We start from the raw sequence: 25,802 nt of genomic DNA, 5'->3' as shown, positions 1-25,802 counted from the left end.
TTTGAGTGAAGATTTTGAGTTGGGCGATTAGGGGATTAGATAATGTGGTAGCACTGTAAGATTAAGAGGTTTTTGGCAAAATTTCCTCTAAAATAATTTTTCAGAAACTAAGTTAGAAGTGGGGAAAACTGTTAATGGTTATGTAGTCACTAGCATTATTATTAATTGTTAAGAGTTTGGTTTGTAATAAGTGTAAGTTAGTAATTGTACTTGATATATATTATAAGTAGAGGGAGAGACCTATCATTGAGTTTAGGTCTTCCATTTTACTTAATTATTCAACAAACAGTGTCTCGTTCTCCTGATATAGTTGAAATAGATGGGTTTAGAATAGCAAAAGTTACAATTGAATGCATTCATGAGAAGCAAGAGACAGCAACATTTTAAGAATGAGGGGGAGAAAGCGGGCAAAGATTGTTCAATCTTGTGCAATGAAGTCCAATACTGACATTGCTGTTAGAAGTTATTTGTCTCTAGGTTTGATGCTGTTCAACAAGAACACTGTTAAAATTAATGTAGGCTGGGCTTATGGTATTGGTCATCAAGGCAACATTTTGTGCAAATTATAGACCATGTTGAGTTTTTCTGATAGTATTAATTCCTAATACAAACGGGATGACACTACCATGAACTGCATAGTAAGGTTATGTGTGTGAACAAGAACTTGTTTCTAAGATTTTTTGTTGGCTCATACCTCTTTCCTTTCTCTATGATCTTGCTCTCTATCCAAACATTTGAGCAAATTTAGATGTGTATGTTATTTCAACTTGTTAATAAATGGCTGAATTTTGGAATTTAGTTTCATGAGAGGGGCTGCTTGAATGTTTTGACTGTACAAGTGATGTGAATAAAGGAGCATGACCTAACAACTCATTTCCCCTCTTTTTCCTCATCTCCACTTCTTTTCCCTATTGGCACAAAATAGGAAAAAAAAAAAGAAAGGACCTTCCTCCTTCCTGGCCTCCATTGGGTTTATCTCTCTCTCTCTATTGGGACGGGGTGAGGGGGTGGCGGAAGCCGCGGAACTAGGTGTGTGATAAGCATTATATCATGGATTGGTGAGTTGAAGGGATGGAGCTCAGCAGCATTGTTGCTGGATGTAGTTGGCATTTAACTTTCTTGAGTGTTGGAGCTTGAAAATTAAGCTTAATATTAAGCTGTTTGATTAGTAGACGAATGTGAATGATTCTTAACAGACTGAGGTAAAGTTGTTCTTGAGATGCTTGGTCCTACAATTTTATTATCTTTTCCCTAATAGTTTTACTTACAAAAAGTAAGCACGGCTATGTACATTCTGTTTGTAAAACTGCACTCAGTTAACACAGTTACTGTTGTCTGGTTGTGTAAAACTGCACTCAGTTAACACCTAGTAATTTGCATTACTCCTAGGTTTTGATCCAATAATTTTCAACAATTATTGTGTAAAAGATGATATAATAGATGACAGCAATTGAGAATGAATTAGAATATCTCTTGAAATTTAATGCATTATTTTTGTAACTTGTTAGATTAAAAGTCTTAAATAAGTTATATTTAACTCTAATATGACAATTATTAGTATGAAATGCAAAAGTACATTGTAAATTTCTCCACTTTTTCTTTTATATTCAAGTTTGTGTCTGCGTGTATATGCACCTATGCATTGCTTTGGTTGGATGTAAGAGCTAAAAATTCAATTCAATCTATTTGAAGAATAATATGTGCATTGGTGAAAATTTTTCGTTTTTCTTTTTCCTTTAGTCATTTTCTTTCCTTCTTTTCCTTTTTGAGTGTAGAGTAATTGAAGGGAGGAAATCATATCATATTCGAGAATGTCCCGATATTTCTGGGGAGAGAATCTTATGCATTGGTTCTAGTAGGAAGCAACCTGTCCTAAAATGGAAGAATAACATGGCATGGCCAGGAAAGCTTACTCTGACTAATGAAGCACTCTACTTTGAGGTATTTTATTTCTCTCTAGCAGCCTGAGTCAGTTCATAAAGTGTTATTTCATCTTTCATATAATGCAGGACATATTTCCTCCATGTGGATTTAAGTTACTAATGCACATTATAATCTTTTGTTTGCCTGAGATTTATTTGAACAAAATTAATCTAAATGTGATTTTTTTTCTAAAGTATATATATATGTATATTTTATACAAAAAGAAGTGATTTCATTAAAGAAGGAAAGTGCGCAAAGATGAATGATATGAAATCTAAGATAGCAACAGAAGAAAGAACAAAATCAAAATAACAGTGCCTGCCAAACTGCTGCTAGATCTGGAAAACACACTCTTTTAAAACAACCAGCTGCAAAAGATTGAAGTGACAGCATATAATGGATCCTGTCTCATAGCAATGAACACATACCTTTTTACCCAGGTGAGCATTTCATTGCAGCCAAATCTCTCACAACACCACTCTTAGGGGATAATATGTTATTATCTTAGTAGTTAGATGGTGTGAGTGGGGGTATTTTTGTCCTTGTAAAATGGAGAAGTGCTTCAAGTGTGCTATGTGATCGTAGAATACCTTTAAAATTGAAAGGGAAGTTTTATAGGATGGCTATAAGACCAGCTATGCTATATGGATCGGAATGTTGGGCGACGAAGAAACATAATATCCAAAAAGTAAAAGTTGCCGAGATGAGGATGCTTAGATGGATGAGTGGTATAACATTGAAAGATAAATTAAGGAATGAACATATTCGTGGTAAGTTAGGTGTAGCTCCTATAGAAGATAAGATAAGGGAGGGACGACTCAAATAGTATGGACACTTGCAACGTAGGCCTTATAGTGCACCTGTGAGGAAGAGTGACTTAGTTACTGTGGGGGGCAGTAGAAGGGGTAGGGGTAGACCTAAAATAACTTGGGAGGAGATAGTGAGTAAGGATTTAATATCCTTGAATCTATCAAAAGAAATAGTCTATGGTCGCATAAATTGGCCGAAAAGGATTCATATAGCCGACCCCACTCTGTGGGAATAAGGCTTGGTTTTGTTGTTGTTGTTATTTTTTTTTTCATCAATAATGTCTAAGACAGCAGACCTGGAGGTGCACATATGCTGCACAAAACTGCAGACTGAGCTTTCTCCGCATTTTCTCTTCTCTTCCCCATCTCTCTGTCCCTTGCAGCCACAGCAGGTGGCGAACAAGATGAGGGGGTCATCAATTCTTCTATCGTCAAGCCCTGCAGCTCCTTGCTCTCCACCCCACTTGCAGCTGCGGCTGCAGCTGGTGAAGTAAGAGAGGGGGGTCATCACAGGCTTGCAGCTTCTCTCATGTGCTCCTTGCCTCCTTGTTGTTGTGGAATACTCCAGTGCTTACTTAAAATCCCAATGTGCCCCCATTCTTTTACTGTTTTGCCCCTTCTAACATGCCAAAGTTTCTATCACGCCTTCTAGTTACACACTTATCCCCCTTGTATAAACAGTAACTAATTAATTATTTTTTTATTATAAGTTTATGACAATTACACCCTTATTTAAATTAGTACTATATCATCATAATCATTGCCATCATCATTATTATAATTATTATAGAATTTAAATGCCCCCTCCCCCTTCTTTTACTGTTTATCCATCCTAATTCTCATTTAATCCTTGTCCAATTACCCACTTATCCCCTTATTTATCCATGACCTTACTATTATTGTTGTTGTTGCTGTTGTTGGCTTTGTTGTTGCCAGAAAACACTTTAAAATGTTAAAATTTATGATTATTTAAATTGCAGTGATAATTGATATCATCATCAATCATCATCATCATGATTATTATAAACCAATTTCAAATGTTAAAAATTATTGTTATATAAACTATAATGATAATTAATAATACCAGTATAATTATTTATTTATTTTAATAAAAAAATAAAACATTATAATTTAATGAATGGAGATATTATAATTTTATGAATAAATTACATTATAAATAGTATTAAATATTTTGAAAATTTTTATTTAATTTATAACTTTTTTACAAATTGCATCATCTCAAGATACTAATGATAGGGATGGGAGAGATGAGTTCGAGCCATGCAAAACTCCATGTAATATTGATTATCTGATAAGTATTGGTAATGTACTTATTTAAAATGATGATATTTGGTATGCTTAAATCATTAAAATGAATAACTTGTGAACTTTATAATGATTTGAATGTCCTATACTTTTGTTGCTTTGTAATATTCAATTTATGCACCCTAAATGCTAAAAAACCTTGTCATGTATACATTTTTTAAATTTATTTTGATTCCAAATTATTCATGGTTATCTATTTTACTGTTTTCCAAAGTTTTATTCTAAATTTCTGCAATTACTACAAATTTCCTTAATTTCTTTAAATAGAAATCCAAATTGAAACTGAAATCGAAATTTTGGTCAAAATTTTCGTGAATTGAGACCATGGAAATTTCCAACGTAGTCAAAATTTAAGTCCTTTTACTGTGCTGTGGCTTATAGTGTGAGAGAATTTATGTGGTTGAAGTCTCTTATTCAGAGATTGAATTCTTGGTTACTAAGCACATATGTTTTGTTGATAATCAAGCTGCACTTTGTTTTGCTAGCAGCCTGGTGTTTCATGAGAGAGCAAAGCTCATTGAAGTTGAGCATTTTGTAAGAGATGCCATGTTGAAGAAGGGTTTGAGGACGGATAAACTTAGTCCATGTTTTCATGAAGGTTGTATTTAAGCCTGCCTTTTCTAGAGCTTATAACAAGTTGGGGTTAGGTGATATTTATATTGCTCTAGCTTGAGAGGGAGTGTTAGAAGAGATAGGCTATTTTTGTAGTTATGTGGTGCAAGTTGGGGTATTTTGGTTTTTCAAGTTTTTTTTACTATTAATAATATATAAGAGGGCAGACTTGTAGCTGAATATAAGACTTGAGCAAACTGCCACCTCTTTTTTCTCTTGCTTTCTTCTTCTTCTCTTCTCTTCTCTTCTCTCCTCCAACTAACTTCAAAACAATTTATTTAGGGGCTCCTTTTGGTGGTATTCCTAGGTCCTTAGGTTTTTGGGATCTAGATGTCGAGAAGGTGTCTAATGTTGTCTTATCACCCTCCTTCATGAGTATCTTTCTAGCATCCCTCTTTATTATTTTCCTATTTTTAGAAGTTCTACAGGGGTAGCTAGTACACTTGAGAATATTATTAAGATAAGATGAAGGGGGTTTGGGTCTTGGTGTGTTGGTGCTTGAAATTACTGCTGCAGTGGGTAAATTTCTTTTGTGGTATCCGTTAGAGGAGAACTACCTATGGGACAAAGTTATTAAAAATAAGTTTGGAAATGTGGGAATGGATGGAATTTAGGAACAAGATGTTCTTTTGGGAGTTCTTGGTGTTGTATTTCACAGATTTATTTTCTCTTTACCCTTATGCCAAATTTGTTTTGGGTAATAGTTCTTGAATTTGCTTTTGGGAAGACATTCGGTTGGGTGATTTTGCACTTTTCATGTCTTTTCCTGGTCTCTTCGCCTTTCCTTGGTGCATAATGATGTTATCTTTATAGTACCTTTTGGGATTTCCTTTTGCTAGGTCTCTTATTGTTATGGAGGAGGAGGAGCCCTCCTTTGTAGGTGGTCGTTGGTTGGAGGGACATTTGCTTGTGGGGTTATTTTTGTAAATATTTTTTTTGAGCATTTGATAATAGCTAACATGTCCTTTCCACTTTGTTGTAGTAATTGTAATGCCAAAACCCCCTATAAAATTAGGGTGTATATTTGGTTGGTTGTTTGTAATAGAGTTACCACTAAAAATCTGCTGCAAAGTAGGAGGCCTTTGAAGGATTTATCTCCGGGTGTGTCTTTATGTTTTTGACGCTTCAGATTTTGCTTCTCATCTTGGGCTTGGAATAGGTTTGATTTATTTGGAGAGAACTTGGTTCCTCCGGAGTTAGTTGAGGATTTGTTGTCTACTTCCTGTATAAGTTTTTGCAGGAGTAGAGATGGCTAAGATTTGTGGAGAAATGGGATTTCTGTAGTATTGTGGGGAATTTTGTTGAGCAGGATGCATGCATCTTTAAAGGGAAAAGGATGACATGTTCTTTGCCATGGGTTTGGATTCATTATATGGCCTTGCTTTCATATTTTGCAGCAGATTGTGTTTAAGGGGTGTGTTTTTTTGGATATAGAGTGAGAGTGGCACGCATTTTTATTTTGATTGTACATTTTTTGTGTGTTTTTCGAATATAGTGTGAGATTGACAGGCATTTTTCTTTTGATTTTACCATTGGTTTTGAAAGGCATTCTTGAGGCATGCTAAAATGCCCCAAGGCGTCATTTAAAAGGCGAAAGTCTCCAGAGGCATACACATTTTGGAGTTGGGCGTATGCCTCAACCAAAGAAAGCTTGCATTTCACACATCAACAAACAGTTGTACTCATTTCAACCAAACAGCCACTTACCTTATCAATATAATTTGTGCAAGTTCAGAGCAAAAACAATTCCTCAATGTCGACGAATGCTCTTCTTCCCTCAGTCGACCTTGTCCGACAAGAGACTCATTTGACAGGACTACTATTTCTCTTCAGCCAGTCAAGCACCATTCCCGATCTTCTCTTTCTCTTCCTGACTGGCTTCAAATGTTAACCAACATCAGATCTTCTTCATATCTGTGCCCTTGTCTTCTCAGGTAATCTGTGTCCTAATTCCAGCCTTCCATCCAGAGTTATCTGTGAGAGATGGAGAGAAGAGTTGAGAAATGCTGATAGATGGAAGAGCTGAGCGAGATAGAAGAGTCAAGAGACAGGTTCTTCTGTGGGACGATTTCCTTTTATATTTTTAGGGACACATGGCTCTTTTTAACCAAGAAAGGGCACATGCAAGGGGATTGAAGTTCTGAATTTATCCTCACTTTAAGCTATCTAAGGTTAAAGATTATATAAGAAATTTTAGTTTAATTATTTTGAGAAATTTGTTTAACATTCAGCAATTATAATTTATGTATATTTTAAATAAAAAAATTAAATTCTGCAAAGGCTTATGCCTCACCTTGCACCTTCCTGTTTTAAAAAATTGGATTGTACTATTTTATTTTTCTTTTTATTTTCTTTCATAGGAGTATTTGTTATTCTCCTTTTTGTACATCTTTCTTCATTAATGAAATTTCCTTTTTGTATAAAGTTAGAGAAAAAGATAAATGGTTGTAAAGATATTGTGGCATGAAGAAGACTATAAAAGCTTGCTTACAATTAGGGTATTAAATTACGATTTCTACTAAAATTTCGAAGCTTAAAAAGTCGGAAATTTTGATGAAAATTTCAATTTCCATGCCTACTTTTTTTTAAATGCAAATTAGTAATGTTAAAGCTCGATATACATGTTGGCCCATGACCTAGCAGCTTAATCTTTTAGGTAAAGTGGTGATCTAGCATGGTATCAGAGTTGGTTACGAGGCGGTCCAAGGTTCTAGTCTCGTTGCCCATGTTTATTATGTGGTATTTTAAAAATTATATTATACCCTATCATGGGTGTTATTTATCATGACTTTATCTCTCCACGTGCTATCAGGCTGCATCTACAAGGGAGTGCCAAAGCTGCTATACATTGTTTGCCCACAACATAATAACTTAAGCTTTTAGTAAAGTTGTAATCTAACAAGTAGTAAAGCAAGAAATTTTATTTTATGAAACTTTATAATGCTTAATGGATGGAATAACACAAGTTTAGAAGCTAATACATTATAAAGTATATTCATCAATAACATGTATGTTGTGTATGTGATGCAGTAGCTGTAATATAATATTCATTCTAAACATATTTAGTTAATATAAATGAAACTCATGGGGGTAAAGGAGGTATCGCATATGGAAGATGACTTGAGCAACTTTTGTGAATTTGAGAAGGAATTGTTGGTGGATCAATTGAGAGCTGATTTAGCCTCGTATGAATAGGAAGCTTTGGCTCTACTAATTGAGGAAAGCTTTGAAGGTGAGGGAGTTGAAGTTGTATAATAGAGTGACGAACTAACACAAAGCTCACAACTGTGACGCTGCCAAAGTGTGCCCGAAACTGGAATGTCAACGGGAGTGTCAATTGGATGACTCGGGGATCCCAGGACACCCGACGTAATTAAAAAAGACAAAAGAAAAAAGAGAAAAGAGTGCATTCAATTTTCTCTGAAACTGCACAAGGAAGTACTTATGAAATAAAGCACAATGTAAACCAGATGAAAGAATTGATAGATAAGTGGTCTTTGTCCCTATCTCTAAGCCTAATTCTGATATAGTAGACTTTGTTGATGTTCCTTCGGTAAAAGAAGGGGGGGGGGGGTATCGATGAAGAGGCAGCTTTTTCTATGGGTGGTCTGAACTTGTCAAAATCTGGAAAACGTATCCTTCCCCTTCTTGTTCAATCCGTTATTTCTTCTTGCACTTTATTCCATAGAGAGGGTTCGTTTGGGGATAACGCTTTTGGTATTGGCCTGGGGAGTAGTGAGGGAGACATTCTAGACCCAAATAAACTCCTTGAGGACCTGGTTTTGAAATTAGTCAGTTCAGTGGGAGTCGAGGTGAAATTGCCAGTGACTTCTAGAACTTATAAGAGGACAAAAAAAGAAAAAAGAAGTTGCAGAAAGAACTTAAGAATCTGGTTTCTTTTATTAACTATGGGGGAGGGAAAGGAGTTGGTGATGGGGATCAGCATGCCCTACCTATGTCATTTTCAGATGTTGTGACACGTGGACAGCCTCCTGATGTCCACATTTCCTTTGCCGACATGATGACAAGTGGACAACCTCCCGATGTCCACATCGGTTCATAATTGTTTGTAGATTTTGAATGGATTATTTGAAGACTTGTTTTGAAAAATTTTCAGTGTGAGAAAGACCTGAGTAGAGATGCCGAAGCAAGTTCAAGTTCAAGGCCCATGTGAGCCCCACATGATCTTTTGGGCCCCACATGGCTCCATTGGGCCCGCACGAATTGGGCCTCCCTTTGACTTTTGTTTGTATTTAATTTTTAAACATGCAAGACAACTTGCTTGCATGTGTATGTTAGGAAATTGTGTGAGTATGTTTAGTTATTGGAGTGTTAGTTAGTTGTGCAACTTGTGCTTGTGCTTCGCATTTATTGTGTCTAGAAAGTTGGAGCATTTATTTTGTTAGTAACTTGTAAGAGTAATTAATGTGTCTAAGTTGGTGTCTTTATTATTTGTGTCTCCCATGTTTAATGTCTTTGTCCCCCCATGCTAGCTAAACTTATTAATGCTTTGTCCCCCCATGCTAGCTATATATATACCCCTCATTGTAAGAACTATGTAGAGAGAAAAGTATTGATATTGAAAGGAAATTCCTTTGTTGAAGCTTGTTAAGCTTTGTCCAATCCTTGTGATTGTATAGTGAGAGGCTACGTCGTTCTCCTTGGAGATTAGGTGGTGAGAGACCACTATTCTATCCAGCAACTCCATCCCTATCCCACCTTCACGACTTCCCTCCATCACCCACACGGCCATCACCAAGTTACACCCCAAGGCCACCAATCCATCATTTCATTTGCTGCATACATATCCCTATTTCAAAGTTTGCACAAAGAACTTCAGACGAGTTCTAACTATCCTCCAACGCATCCACACGGCCACACCAAAATACCCCCCTCACAGCCATTTTCCCTCCATTACATTGCTGTGTTCAGCTCGGTGTTTCAAAGCTCTTCCATGGAATTTTCTGGCGTGGTCTAAGACTTGTGTTGATCAACGTCAAGCATCCATAGATTCTCGTGGTAACTTCAACTTCTGTTTGAACCCTTGTTATATCTTACAGCCCTCGCTATTACTAAACCTTAGTTTCAAATTTTGCACTTTCATATTTGATAAACCCTTTGCCTGAAATTCTGAATTCCAAAACTTGAATAGCATATCCGAATCCTTAGACTTTCAATATTACTACTTGCTAGTCTAATCAATTGTGGAATATTATTGTGCTAACATAGAACTTTATTCTTGAAGTATTGAAATAACATCTTTTCCGCATTTAATTTGATTCCTTTTTTAAAGAACCCTTGGGACTTTTCTCTGAACATCATCATACACCTTTTAAAAATCCTTAAACATGTGAACTATAGCATGATTTATTGTGTTTATGTTTGGATAATTGAATTCTTAATTTAAAGTGTTTGAGTGTGTATGCTTGCCTGTGAGGGTTGAATCAGTAGGACTAGGTCACCCTTTTCCATCCTACATCAGTTGGGAAGGGAGGTAAATGAGTGAAATATGAAAATTGTCAGATGGAATGTTAGAGGGCTCGGAAATTATAGAAAGAGGGGGTTAATAAAAAGGTCCTTCTTAGATACTTACCTTATATGATTTTGATTTAGGAGACGAAATTTGAGAATGTTGATTTGGGGGGGGGGGGGGTTTAGAGGGATTTGGGAAGGTCGCAATTTAGTCTGTGGTGTTTTGGTAATGTGGGATACTCGCTCTATTATTAAAGTGGATAGTCTAGTAGGTTTTTTTCTCTTTTTCCATTTTAGTAGATGTGAGAGGCCAGGGTTGTTGGTGGGTTTTGTTGCTGTATGGTCCTTATAGACCAACCCTTAGGAGCTCTTTTTGGGATAAGCTTAGTTATGTGTACGACTTTTGTGCTCCTAAATGGATTATGGGAGTTGATTTGAGGTTTCCCTGAGAGAAGAAAGGAGGTTATAGAGTTACTGCTATTATGCTGAGTTTCAAATCCTTTATTAGGGATTGTGGTTTGATAGACCTTTCTCTTGATAATGCTAATTTTACATGGTTGGTGGATGGGGCTAGAGCAGTGGCGAGTAGGCTTAATAGATTCCTTTCTGTACGGAGTGGAAGGATGAGTTCCCTAATCTCTCTCAATCTATCTTACCTAGGCCCGCTTCTGACCACTTTCCCATCTTGTTGGAATCAATAAAGGTTGTTTGGGGACCTACTCCCAGGTTTTAAAAGGTTTTTTCATAGGATAGATATATAGGGAAAATGAGAAAGAGTTTTATTAGGGAGTTGGAAGCGGATAAGGGTGTCATTATAACCGATCAAAGTCAAATTACTGCTGAAATCTTTGATTTTTATTTTTAATTTATTTCAAGGAGGATGTTAGCAGATCTATGATTGAAAGATTAGAGTGGGACCCTTCATCTAGTGAGGAATTGGGTTGGTTGGACCATTGGAGAGACCTTTTGAGGAAGAAGAAGTGGGGGCCACAGTCTTTGGGATGGATATGGAAAGCTTTAGGACCAGATAGTTTTAATTTGACTTTCTTTTTAAGATTGTTGGAAGGTGGTTAAGGATGACTTGCTTATGCTCTTTAATGAGTTTTATGGGAAGCAAGAGTATCAATTCCATTATTATAACTCTTGTGCAGAAGAAGAGTAAATCTATTAAGATTTTGGACTATAGACCCATTAGCTTAGTTTCCAGCGTTTATAAAATCATCACTACAGTGTTAGCTAATTGGTTGATTATAGTGCTTGATAGGACTATTTCTAAAGCCCAAAATGCATTTGTTGGGGGGTAGGCAAATCTTTAAGTTGGAATTTGAGAAAGCTTTTGATAGAGTGAACTGGAAGTTTCTGGATAAGATCCTTTTGAGGAAGGTGTGGTGAGAGATGGCGGTGTTGGATTAGAGGATGTTTGCATAATGTGAGCTACTCAGTATTAGTAAATGGTGAGTCTAAATCTTGGTTTAAGGCTATGAGAGGGATTAGGCAAGGTGACCCTATTTCCCCGTTCTTGTTTGTTTTAGTGGCTGATTCTTTGATTAGGATGGTGGATAGGGTAGTGGATAGAGGTTTAGTGAAAGGTTTGGAAGTGGGGAGGGAGGGGGTTAGGGTTTCATGCCTTTAGTTTGCTGATGATACTATCTTTTTTTCTAGAGGGCTCTAAGCCATTTTTTATGAATATTATGGGTCTCTTTCACATTTTCGAGAAGGTTTCTAGGTTTAAGATTTATATGGGTTCTTGGTTTTGCAGCTATCAATATGGCTGTTGAGAATGTTAGGGAGATATTTATGGAGGTGGAGTGTAGTGTTTTGGAATGGCTGCTGTTCTATCTTGGGGTTTCTTTGGGATCCGCCGGATCTACTAGCTTTTGGGATCCTGTTGTGGAAAGGGTTTCTAGGAGACTTGATGGGTGGAAAGGTGCTCTTTTTTCTCTTGGTGGTAGAATTACTCTTATCCAGGCCTGTCTTTCTAGTATCCCTTTATTTTTTCTTTGATTTTAAAGTTTTCGACGGGGGTTGCTAATAAAATTGAGAAGATTAAGAGGGATTTCTTGTGGTTGGGGGTAGGGGTAGTAGGGGTCATTTGGTCAGTTGGGGAGTGGTGGGTAGGTCTAAATAGGAGGGTGGTTTGGGTAATGGAAATTTAGTGTCTAAACACACAGCCCTTTTGGCCAAATGGCTTTGGTGGTTTCTGCTAGAGAATTCCACTATATGGCATGTGGTTGTTAAAAGCAAGTATGGAGTAGACGATAATGGGTGGGATACTAATTTGAGATTTAGATGTTCTTCGGAGAGTCCGTTGAAAGCTATCTCTTAGAGTTATCCCCTCTTCATTCCTCATATTAAATTCCTGGAGTGTAGAGGCAATAATATCTGGTTTTGGAAAGATCCTTGGTTGGGGAATGTCGTTTTGCCCACCTCTTTTGCATGTCTTTTTCGCCTAAGCTCAGGGCAGGATGAATCCATTTCTTCTTTGGTTGTTCATCCAGGCTGTCCTTTGCTTTCTTGGGATTTCCATTTTTGTAGATCATTAAGTGATAGGGAGATGGGAGAGCTATCCCCTTTGCTAGTTTTGTTGAATAACTGTCGTTTTTCTTTAGAAGAGGACAGGCAGTCTTGGTCTCTAGATTCTTTGGGGGTTTATTCGTGCAAATATTTTTGTGATTTTTTGAATTGGTTGAATTTATCTTTTCCTCTCTATAGTTCCATTTGGAAGGGCAAAGTCCCCTTTAAAATTAAGGCTTTTATCTAGTTGGTCGCATTTGATAGAATTAAAACCAATAACTTGCTGCAGGTTAGTAGACCTTTGAAGGCTATATCTCCAGACATATGTGTTCTCTGCTTTAGTTGTTTAGAATCATCATCGCATTTGTTCATTCATTGTGACTATGCTTGGAGTGTTTGGAATAAGTTATTTGGTATTTTAGGCAAACGGTGGGTGAGTTCCAAAGCAGTGGAGGACTTTTTGGCAGTCTTTTGGTGGATTTGGGAGGAAAAAGGAAAGGGCAGCGCTTTGGAAATGTGTTTTTTTTGCAGTCTTTTGGGGGTTGTGGATGGAGCGTAATGTGCGCATTTTTATAGAGAAGAAGTCGGCTCAGTTGCTGGTTTGGGAGAAGATACATTTTTTGGCTTCTCTTTGGTGTATGGGACAAGGGAATTTTAAGGGGGTGAGCTTTTCTGATATTCAGCGCGATTGGCGTCGTGTGTTGGAATGTTAGTTTGAAATGGTTTTTTCTCTTTTATTCTTTAGTCTGTAGGTTGTTCTTTCATTTTTGGTTTTTTTTTTTTTTTAATTTTTTTTTAATTTTTTTATCTGGACTTTCCTGACTTCGTTAAGGAGATGTCTTATTCTCCTAGCTGTATATTCTTTTTCTATTATTGAATTATTTTTTTATTACAATATATATATATATATATTATATATGAAATTCATAAATCAGTTAAATGTTACTTATTATACAAATAAAATAATTCAAACAAAGTGGTTAAGTAAAATGTTGCTAATATAGTAATATACTAATATCTAAGTTTAATTTTTCATATAATTTCAAAAGCCCTTGTATTACCTTTGGTTTCAATAAAGAATAATATAAATTAAGAGAGAAATTTCGCTTTGCGTTTAATCTCACATTTGAATTTCAAGGAAAATTCATTATATAGTTAAAATTTAGACTAGATTCACTAAAATTGAGATTTCGATAAATTATGGATGATTTGTTAAAATTTTGATGGAAATTTTGTGAGATGGGAATTGACTGCCATTTTGATTTTGAGGGTGATGGAAAGCAGAGATTTTAACGGAAATTTTGACAAATTTTGTGGGAATTTAACACCATGCTTACAAATTATGATAGTGTCATGTTGTAGGCTTACAGTTCAAGGAGTTGATGTACTATATAAAGCTGCTTTCCTTTTGAATACACAATGAATAATATACAGTAGCTCTCAAAATTTAAAAGCAATTCACAAATTAATTTTTTTTTATCTTGGATAAAACGTCTTGTTATAAAGTTTCTTTCAAGTTAAGTTTTTTTATCCCCCTTATGCATTTTACTGGATTCTTTATTTGGTTATGAAGAAATCAGCAAGCTGGAATAATGCTGGCATTATGAATTGTCATCAAACATTATAAGATTTTTCCAAGTAGTTTATGTTTTGTTCGAACTCATTTGCACTTGGTAAGTTTTCACATCAATGAGGTCGGATAGCCTCTGTAAAGATTTAGTATGAGAAGTTCATTTTATTCTCCATGCCAGTTTACAGATATCTTATGTCCTCTTTGTTTTTTAAGTAAATTCCCTCGTAGCTGTTTCTTAAAGCTGATTAATACTGATCCAATTACTGCATGTCAATGATTGATGAGCTAACTTGATGAAATCACTAATGCATCGCTTAAGAACATCATAATACCACAAGCAGAAAGGTGCTTCCTTTCAACAAAAGGAACCATAGCGTCCATGTTATACTGTAAGAATTTTTTCCCCTGCATCAGATGTAGCAGATATTCTTTTCCTTACTTTTCCCATACCATAATTGTTGTAGATTGACTGCTCAGTTGCTTCTATTAGTATGATGGTTGGAAAATTTCATCTTCGATAGATAGTATATGATTCTGAATATAATGTAGTTTTGTTACTTTTGTATCCTAAATACGAATTACCAGCTTATATGCTGTGTTGATGGTAAGATAAGGATTTTAAAAGCTTACTAGTGACTATTTAGGATAATTCAGTTTTGGGCAGCCTGCTGTGACACCTGAATGAGGTTGCTGGGCTAAAAATAGAATACAAAAAAGTAGTTTCTGGGCCAATGTTCATTTGACTGAAGCATGGGGCTAGAAATGCTTACAGCATTCTGCTTTCATTTTTTAAATCTTTTATATTAAATTTAGTCGTGCTAAATTTTGATGTGGCTTTAAAATAACATTTGCTTTTATATTCAAACAGTCAAGTGGAAATTCTTAAAATGAGTTTTTATTATGGGTTTGATCGTTCGTGTGTGTGGTGTTGTGTGTACAATGGTACTTCTTGTTCTACTGCAGTGCACTTCCTCTGTTATTTTGTATATTTGGCTGGAGCTTCTCTTATGTTTTTTTTTTGGTATCTGTGTCGAAGGCTATTGAATTCATGGGACAAAAAGGTTCTGGAAGATTAGATCTCACGAGACATGGTTCACTGGTGGAGAAAACAAGAGTTGGGCCTTTTGGATCTGCTCTTTTTGATTCTGCTGTCTCAGTTTCTTCTGCTCCTGAGTGAGTAAGCTTCTCCAAACCTGTCACTGGAATTTGTATTATGGCTCTTATGTCCTCTGACTATCCCAGTGCGCTCATACATGCTGATGCAAAAAAAATTGACAGGCTGTTTGCTTTCATTCTTTGTCTTGTACAGCTTTGAGATGACATTCTTTACTACTATGAGAGTTGAGACTAAGGGGGAGAGCTGAAACAAGGATGAATTAAATTAGAGATTTGTTTACTTTTTGTTGTGAGTGGTATGGCTAGCACTATTTGATAGTTTAGTGGATGAAAAATATCATTATTTTCCATGATGGTTTTGATGGAGAAGGAACCCCAAATAGAGTTAACGTGATTTTTTAATGTATAGAAAGAGAAACTTTATTCAAGGTAGCAAGGAGAAAATGATGCAAGATAGGAGAACAAGGACTCCTCAAAGATTAAAAGAAAACAGAAAAAACCAGCATCATCTCAATAATGCCACCCAGCCTTGGCTAACATTCTCAAAACACCAGCTCTCAAAACTGCCTGCACTACTAAGCCCAAATAGAAGACAAATACTGCACTCTTTCCCAAAAATCCTCAATGATAGTCTCCTTCCATAAAATATTCTAGCATTTCTTTCTTACTGAGTCCACATTAAATAGCATAAAGAGCACATCTCAACAACCTGCCAACATCCATACCCTTCCCAAAACCGGCAAAAGAAATACTTAAGAGCTCCTCCACTGACTTTGGACATACCCACACTTAACCAAGATCTCCAAACAATTTACTCCAGAAATCCCATGAACAGTGTAGAAACAAATGAGACACATATTCAGAGACAAATCCTTAGAAGGCGTCTTACTCTGCAGCACATTATTGGTGTTAAGGGCCACCAGCAAAAAAAACACCTTTATCTTTGTAGAAACTTTAGCCTCCCATATGCTTGGATGAAGTGGAAAGCCAAATCAACCTTAACAAACTGAGAAAAGCAAGATTTAAAAGACTAACTCCCTAGGAATCCGAAAACCAATATCTACCATCACTCCTGGAGATGCAAATACACCCAGAACACTAAGCAAAGAAGAAAGCTCTCCAACTCTATCTTTCAAACTCCTTGTAAAACTAAAATCTCTATGAAGAGTCACCAATGAATAAAAGAGGAGGAAGTCACATCATTGCAATGAGAAGAATGACAATACAATTGGCTATGGGAATTTTAAAGGAGTGCTTCTTGGATATTCAACATGGTTGGCATTATTTGTTGGCTTGATTATGTGAGCTGGGAGTTTTTTGTCTGGTTTCCTTTTCTTTCTTGCTCTGTTTTTTGTATTTCCTATCTGGTCTGTCCCAGAATTTTTTAGGGAAATGTCTTATTCTCCTTTCTAAATATTCCTAATCTTTTTGTGAAACTTCTTTTTTTGCTATAAAACAAAGGAAGCAAAAGAATGAGACTGCCCACCCAAACATCTTCCCAAAACTGAATATGATTACCTCTACCCAATTGAAACTTTATTAGAGGAATAAAGAAAGGTAAACCTGCAAAATGAAGGCTTTTTGAAGAACTTCAAAGATCGAAATTAGCATCCCAATGATTTTCTTTAAAGCCAAACTTACTTTTCACAGCTCTGTGTCAAAAGGAATTTACCTGAGGAAAACAGTCACAGCCATATAGCCAAAAGGGCAGCATTTAGGCACTAAATTACGAAGACCCAACCCCCTCTCCTTCGTAGACCTACACACCACCTTCCATTTAAATCAAATGACCTCTCCTCTCTCCTACACTTGACCAATGAAAATCCCTCATAATCTTCTCAAGCTTTTGTACTACCTCTCTTGGAATCCTAAATTAAGTTAAAAAATGCAAAGGAATGGTGGACAAGCTGGTCTATATGAGAGTGATTTGCCCCCCAAAGAGAATAAAGCTCCCTTCTACCCACCCAACCACTTAGCTACCATAGCAACCACAATCCCATAAAGCTAAAGAGTGGGGCTTTTCTCCAGGAGGGTCTCCTAAACTAAATATGTCAAAATCACTGCAGAACACCACACCTAGCTGGGAAGTTGGCTCCAAAACCGTATCAGTGATAAGAGTAATATCACCAACTCCACTGTTTCCTTGGTTAATTCTAAGATCAGAAAACTTCTAAATATAAGATAGTGAGAATGTCTACAAAAGACCGAACATGGTCATTTAGGGGAAAAAATAAAATAAAATTAGTGTCATCAGAAAACTGAAAATGTGAAACAATCACCTCCTCCTTTCCCACCTTAATACCCTTCAACCATCGCTATCCACATCCCTATTTATCATCCTACTCAAGGAATCCACTACAAGGACAAATAAAAACGGGCATAGAAGATCCACTTGTCTTACCCCCCTAAATGACCTAAACCTCTCTCTAGGCTGTCCCAATGGTTATCACTTATCACTAAAAAGCAAGCATTAGATAGACAACCCTTATTCAATTCCTCATCTCAAAACCCTTTCCTCTTAAACTCCTTGTCCAAGAACTCACAATTAACCCTATCATAACCCTTCCTAAAGTCTAACTTGAACCCAATACCCTTTTTTGATGACGAACATCCTCCGCCACCTTATCATCGACTAAAGTAGCAGCTGCAATTTGCCTCCCCTCAACAAAAGGACTCTGAGCTAGAGAAATAGTAAATAGAATCACTGAGAATGGAGCTGAACCTATCAGCAAGAAGCTAAGAACCTTGGCAGTGATCTTATTGAAGTAGGAAAGTGTGGAATAACGGCCAGCAGTGTGAACAACGGCCATGGTTGGTGAATGACGGCCAGCAGTGTGAACGACGGCCACGGTTGGTGAATGACGGCCACCTCACCTACCGCCACCTACCATGGTGGGTGAGCCACCACCGCCTACCATGAGATCTTGCCACAAGCCAGAGGCTATAAATTGTGACCCCCCACCGAAGCTAAACTACACATATCAACTACAAGTTGTGTCCTCTTTTGTTTTTCCTTATTTTACCCCTTGGATTATTGACTCTGGTGCATCTGACCATATGACCGATGGTCATCATTTATTTTCAACATGCTCACCTTGTGCCGGTAATTTAAAAGTCAAAATTGCAGATGAGACTCTATCCTCTGTCGCTGGAAAAGGGAGTATTCATAGTTCTGAATCTATTACTCTTGAATCTGTCCTCCATGTTCCTAATTCATCATGCAATTTGCTGTCTATTAGTCAGTTAACCAAACAATCTAATTGCTCAGCTAAATTCCTACCCTCTCATTGTGTCTTTTAGGACCTATCATCGGGGAAGACGATTGACAGTGCTAAGGAATGTGACGGGCTCTACTACTTCGACAAAGCTAATGTGAATGGACCGTGTCCTCCTACTAGTTTTAATTCTGCATCTAGTCTTAGGGAAAGTGAACTTTTGTTATGGCACAAAAGGATGGGACATCCTAGTTTTCAGTATTTGCAGCACTTATTTCCTTCAATATGTTTGAATTAAATTGCCTTGGATTTTCAGTGTGAAGTGTGCGAACTTGCCAAACACCATCGTACTATTTTTCCTAGATCTCAGTATAAACCATTCATGCCATTTAGTCTGATTCACAGTGATCTATGAGGACCTTCTCGTACTCCTAATAGGACCCATACAAAATGGTTTATTACTTTTATTGATGATCACAGTCGTCTTCATGAATTTTCACTCTATGATACAAACCAAGTTTCACATTAAAATCCAAATCCTTCGTACTGACAATGGTACTGAGTATTTCAATCACTCCTTGGGCACGTATCTTCATGAGAATGGTATTATCTATCAAAGCTCTTGCATTGACACTGCTCAACAAAATGGGGTTGTTGAACGGAAAAATCGACATATCCTTGAAGTTGCTCGTGCCCTGTTGTTCACCTCTCACATGCCAACAAAATTTTGGGTGACTCAATTTTGACAGCCACATACCTCATTAACCAAATGCCTAGTAGAGTTCTATCCCTTGCAACTCCTCTCCAAAAACTCCAAGAGACTTTTCCCAATTCTAGGCTCGGCTCACATCTTCTGCTTTGTGTCTTTGGGTCTACTGTATTTGTCCACATTCACGCGCCCAAGAGAAACAAATTGGATCCCAGAGCACTTAAATGTATCTTTCCTGGTTACTCTCCCACATAGAAGGGTTACAAATGCTATGACCCGATCTCTTAGAAACTCTATGTTAGCTTGGATGTCACCTTCTTTGAACATACCCCCTACTACTCGCTTCAGAGGGAGTCCTTGAGTAAGGCTCGACCCTCAAACTCAGACTACTTCGATATTGCTGTTTTCGAGACCACTCCATACCCTATATCTGCTCCTTCACCTAGTACAAAAGGAAACTTGGGCTCGGGGGGAAATGCGGAAATACAAAAAAATAGGGAAACACTTGTCTACTCAAGGAGGCCAAAATCGAAGTCCAAAGAGACACTCACTTCCGAAGCACCAAAAGAGTCAAAACCGGTGATAGTTCCAACTCCTCATGAGTCCGACTCCAATCCCAACCAGGTAAAAGATGACTTACCCATTGCTCTTAGAAAACAACATTGTTCATGTGCTCTCCACCCTATCTCAAAATTTGTATTTTACAATGCTCAATTTGCCAAGTGTCATGCTTTTACTTCTAACCTTGACATAATCAAGATTCCTAAAAACATTCAAGAAGCCTTGGAGATTCCAGAGTGGAGAGAGGTAGTGATGGAAGAGATAAGGGCACTAGAAAAGAATGGAACTTGGGAGGTGATGACTTTGCCAAGGGGGAAGAAACCAGTGGGCTATAAGTGGGTGTTGACAGTATAGTACAAGGCTGATGGCACGGTAGAACGATACAAAGCCCACCTTGTGGCAAAGGGGTTCACTTAGACATACGGTATTGACTACACCGAGACGTTTGCACTAGTAGCAAAGCTGAACACTATATAGGTTCTCTTGTCCCTGGCAGCAAACCTAGATTGGTCACTCCATCAGTTTGACATCAAGAATGCTTTTTTGAATGGCGAGCTAGAAGAAGTGTTCATGACACTACCACCAGGATTTTGCAAGGAGGGAGAAGAAACTAGAGTGTGTAAATTGAAGAAATCCTTGTACGGACTCGAGCAATCACCGAGGGCATGGTTTGATAGATTTGCAAAGGTGATAAAGAATCAAGGTTACTGACAGGGGCAGTTAGATCACACTATGTTCTTCAAACAGTCCAATGAGGGAAGAAGGACCATGTTGATTGTGCATGTCGATGACATCATTCTCACTAGAGATGACACATGAGAGGTGGAGAGATTGAAGAAGATCTTAGCCACAGAGTTTGAGGTAAAAGACCTAGGTCAAATGCGGCATTTCCTAGGAATGGAGGTCGTCAGATCAAGGAAGGTAATTAGTGTCTCCTAGAGAAAGTATGTACTTGACCTTTTGATAGAGATTGGCATGCTTGGTTGTAAACCAAGCGATACTCCTAACGAGGCAGGAAAAAGAACAAAAGATGTAGGAAAGCTTGTGGATAGAGATAGATATTGGAGACTAGTAGGTAGATTGATCTACCTCTCTCACACTAGACCTGACATTGCTTTTGCTGTAAGTGTGGTTAGTCAACACATGCACTCACTAAAGGAGAGTCACCTAGAAGCAATATATAAGATTCTCGAATACCTGAAAGGTTCTCTAGGGCGAGGACTATTCTTCAAGAAAGGTGACAATAAGAAGGTAGAGATCTACATAGATGCAGATTGGGTAGGATCAGCAGAAGACAAAAGGTCTACTACTGGCTACTGTACCCATGTTTGGGGAAATCTAGCAACATGGAGGAGTGAGAAGCAGAGTATGGTAGCCATAAGCAGTGCCGAGGCTGAATTCAAAGTTGTTGCACAAGGTATGTGTGAAGGGCTATGCTTACAAAAACTTTTGGAAGAACTGCACATCACAGTAGAGCTCCTGATCAAACTCTATTGCGACAACAAAGCTGCCATAAGTATTTCTCATAATCCTGTTCAGCACGATAGGACTAAACATATAGAAGTGGGTTGACATTTTATAAAGGAGAAAATTGGGAAGGGGATAATTTGCATGACCTATATCCCTACAAGAGAACTATTAGAAGATATTTTCACGAAGGAATTACAGAGATCAAGCTTTAAAGAGTTTATTGCAAGGTTGACATGATATCTATGATCCAACTTGAGGGGGAGTGTGGAATGATGGCCAGTAGTGTGAATGACAGCCACGATTGGTGAATGACGGCCACCTACCATGGTAGGTGAGCGACCACCACCTACCATGGTGGGTGAGCCACCACCACCTACCATGAGATCTTGCCACAAGATAGAAGCTATAAGTTGAGACCCCCCACCGAAGCTAAACTACACATTTCAACTGCAAGTTGTGTCCTCTTCTGTTTTTCCATATTTTATTCTCTGTGTACATGTTAAATAGGGACCCAAGTATGTAAAGAATACACAATTGAATATACAATTGATTCATTCTCATTTTCTACAGAAAGGAATCAAATCCTTGGAAAGATCCATGTTGGAGATTACTTAAGAAGAATCAGATTGATAATTGTTGGGTTTAATTAGTAGTTTAACATGTGTTTAGTATTAATTAGAATAGGATTATGTGTATTTGGCGGTTTTTTGTAATATTTGTGTGATGTAGGGGTATGTTTGTAATGTAATGTAGTTTTAGGGGTTTATGTGTAATTTCGTGTAAAGAGGCTTTCTTATAAATAATGTGTGAAAGCCATGTTGTAGGCAGTTGTTGATGAATTTGATTTGGAATTGAACGTGAGCTTTCCCCCTGGTATCTCCTCTCTCCTCCTTTCCACTTCTTGCCTCTTCTAATTTCTCTATGGTTGCAAAACCTTGATGCCATCCCTACCTCATTTGGTATCAGAGCCCAAACACGGTCTCTTTCTTCCATTTCAATTCACCCATCTTTTCCTTTCAATCTTCTTCTTCCCCCTCTTCTTCTCTTCTCCCCCCATTGTTCTGCAACTTCTATCCCCTATGCTACTGTTTTTTTTCCTTCTCTTCTTCTTCTTCTTTCCTTCTCTCCTTTGTTCTGTAACTTCTCACTCCCTCTCTGCTATTGCTTCTTCTTTCTTCTCTTCTTGTGCTCTGGTTTTTTGTGTTGCCCCTATTCTATTCTCTCACTCTCTGTTCTGTATTAATCCTCCCTTCTCTATTCTGTTTTTCTCTCTTCTTCTTCTTCTTCATCTTCATTTTGTCTTCTTATCTTTTCCTTTCTCTATTTCCCTTTCATCATTCTCCCTTTGATTCTTCTCTATTCCGAAAATTTCAGTTAAGAAAAAACGAAAAGAAGTTCTGCAATTCTGAACTTTTTACAAAATTCCAATTGTGTCCCATTTGTCAAAACCCTTATTTCCATCCTAGATTCTACAACTCCACCCACACCATAAAAAACAGGACCCATAGAAACCCTCTCCTAAAATTTCATCACTGTCCAATTGTTCGACCAGCCGTAAAGCCACAGGCGCCATGTGCAATTCTCCAGCCGTTGACCCATTCAAAATCTACCCTTGCCTGAGTTGTTGACACACACACCACCACTACCATTCAACACCACCCTTGAATCTACCATCCCCCTAAAAATCATCACTAGGGCACCATCTCCGACACTTCACCACCCCATGTGCTGGCGACTGCGAGTTAGGATTTTGCCGGCCTTCCTGCTGCTGCCAGAATCGCGATAAATTGGTTCTTACAATGAGAAATTGGTGTTTTCTCCTTGATATTTTGATATGCAGCAAGATATTTTGATTGTGGACACTACATTGCAAGCGTGATAATTTTTGGCACAAAACCGTAGAAATTGTCACTCCATCATTAAAAATCAGATTTTGCTGCTGTAATTTTTGTGAGTTTTCTTTGTGAATTTGTTTCATTTGAGCAGGACAACCAATATCAAGGTGAATTGAAGATAGTTTTTGAGAAATTGGGAGTAAGGATTGTGTGGAATTGTGTTAAAAGGTTGTTGGTGATATATATATATATATCTATATATATTTAATTATATATATATATATATGCATAAATTCAGCAACATGGTGACAAATTATAGGAAAAAGGATTTCAAGGTTTTCAACACCTTTCTCAAATGTGGAGAAAAGGTTTGCATAATCATCATTGATGGAAAATTTCCAATGAATGTGGTTCCCATAAATGGAGTCATTCGTATGCAACTTTATCCAGAACCCCATCCAAAGCCTTATTACATATCTTGGATTGTAACACTACCTTACATGTTTATGAAAGATGTTTGGTTCCTATATAAGTGGGTGCTTACTTTGATAATGTTTGGTGTGATATCATACTTAGGAATATTGACCAGATACTCCTCGGTTCTCCTTGGTTAGATGATTTGGGTGCAACTCAAGGAGATGGGGACACATATGTCTTCCACTGCAGTGGGAAGAAAATCATTTTGAAGCCTACTCTACCAATCACATGTCTTTAACTGAAAAGGAGCTGCGCCCCACTTAACCTTTCTAGACCCTAATTGAAAAGGAATGTAATGAATAGTTTGGTTAGAACTTAGGAAACTCATCCTCCCACTCCTTGCTACAATGTAATCTACCTAACGGCTTCTATAAACATAGCATTCTGCAAATGAATATCTCAACTCTCACATCCCCTTCCTCAACCACCACTCCTCCCCCAACTGCAAGCATCATTGACAAAGAAAAGAAACCCCCAATATAGCCCACCATAGTTACCACCCAAGTTAACATGATTAAGTAGATGTCTATCATACATTGAGCATTAAGTATACTAAAATTAAGAGTTAAGATGAAGTTGTTCTTATTTATATCAAACAATTACTTTTGAGTTTTATTCTCCTAACACTTTTTGTTGATTATTTACAAGCTTTTCTTTAACAATATGTGATTTGGTTGTCTTTTAAGAATTGTTTAAGTGATTTATTAGGTGTTATCAAAGGCAATAAAGATGGTATTTATTGACTTATGGAAAGCGTATGATAGGGTACTTAGGGAAGTTTTGTGGTGGGTTTTAGAAAAAAAGGGTGTATAGTAGGTACACTGATGTTATTAAGGATATGTATGATGGAGTAATGACTAGTGTTAGGACTATAGGTGGAGAGTGGGGCACTGCCTGGAGTTCGGATTTCAGAGCAGATCGGCAGTGTCTGTGGGTGAAAATGGTGTTGTTTTTACAAAATATATAGTAGATTTTGTGTTCCTGAGCTGGCAGTGTGGCCCATGAAATTTCCAGCCACTGGTCTGACTTCCGGCAGCTTTTGGCTGTTTTCTAGAGCTAAAATTCTTCTATGATGGTAGACATGCCGCAGATTTAGGGTTTTAGGCTTCACTTTTGATGGTGGTTGTAACAATTAGGGTTTAGGTTTCAGAATCATGCTCTGATACCATGTTGAATAATTGAGTAAAATGGAAGACCTAACTCCAATGATAGGTCTCTCTCTCTGTTTATAATATACATCAAGTACAATACTGATGACCATAATACCCTTACTAACGCACACTTAGTAAAATGACTCTCACACATAATGATAATGTTAAATGACTAAATAACCATTAACACTGTCAACTACCATTTCTGGTTAACCTTTTGGGGTTGGCGTGGTGTTCTCTCTGGTGCAGAGTGAAACAAAATCATTTGTGCTTCTGGAGTGACAAGTGGAGAGAGATTCATTATGGGTTACCAACATTCTTTAAAAGCAGACAAAAAGATAATTTGGACAGATTGGAGGATAGCTTAGCACGAATCTCGGAGTTTGTAGGAAGATATGATTTATTGTAACCATGCTCTTTAGGCCACGGTAAATTTAAATTACTTTTATAAATTTGCTTGATTTTGCTTTGATTTCATGTTTAACAAGTTAATACTAACCAATGTTTCTCATTAATTAAGCTATGGAAATCCTATTAAATCTAGTAGTGGTAGGAGAGGCGTAGATGAAATGAAATTAAGAGGCCCGTGCTGAAACATAAATAACATAAGTGTAGGGGCAAGGGAGAAAAAGAAGAAAGTAGGGGCATGCTTGAACCAGGTGTGACACCTGGAAGCACCTCAGACCAGCAGCAAACACCTGGCAGGCACTGCAGACCAGCAGCAGACACTTGGCTCACAGCTGGCAATACTGCAGTTACTGCTGTTCTAATCTGTTCCCAGCAATAAACATAGCATAAATTCCTGCTGTAAATCCTAATTGTGGAGAGAGAGAGAGAGAGAGAGAGAGAGAGAGAGAGAGAGAGAGAGAGAGAGAGAGAGAGAGAGAGAGAGAGAACTCCGCAGGTATCTGGGTAAAATCGGGGAAATCAGAAGTACAGAAGATTCAGAGGTAACTTAAAATAATTTGGAGAAGCTGAAAATCAATCTAGGGATTTTGGGTATTCAAAGGATAAAAGCGGTAGAAACTTGCATGGAGTC

At 37.5% G+C, this 25,802-nt stretch overlaps 1 protein-coding gene across 2 annotated transcripts in view; it reads left to right on the top strand.

Moving 5' to 3' along the window:
* Positions 1-25,802, top strand: part of LOC131163780 (uncharacterized) — a 139,132-nt gene that overhangs the window by 54,680 nt on the left and 58,650 nt on the right. For both annotated transcript variants that reach the window (XM_058120521.1, XM_058120520.1), the window contains 2 exons: positions 1,776-1,941; positions 15,266-15,402. In XM_058120521.1, the coding sequence (XP_057976504.1) occupies positions 1,776-1,941; positions 15,266-15,402 (303 nt within the window). The remainder of the gene's footprint in view (positions 1-1,775; positions 1,942-15,265; positions 15,403-25,802) is intronic.

Source organism: Malania oleifera, chromosome 9 (genome assembly GCF_029873635.1).
Source record: "Malania oleifera isolate guangnan ecotype guangnan chromosome 9, ASM2987363v1, whole genome shotgun sequence".
NCBI lineage: Eukaryota > Viridiplantae > Streptophyta > Magnoliopsida > Santalales > Ximeniaceae > Malania > Malania oleifera.
The sequence above is the reverse complement of the archived record's forward strand: the minus strand, read 5'-3'. Positions and strand labels throughout refer to the sequence as shown.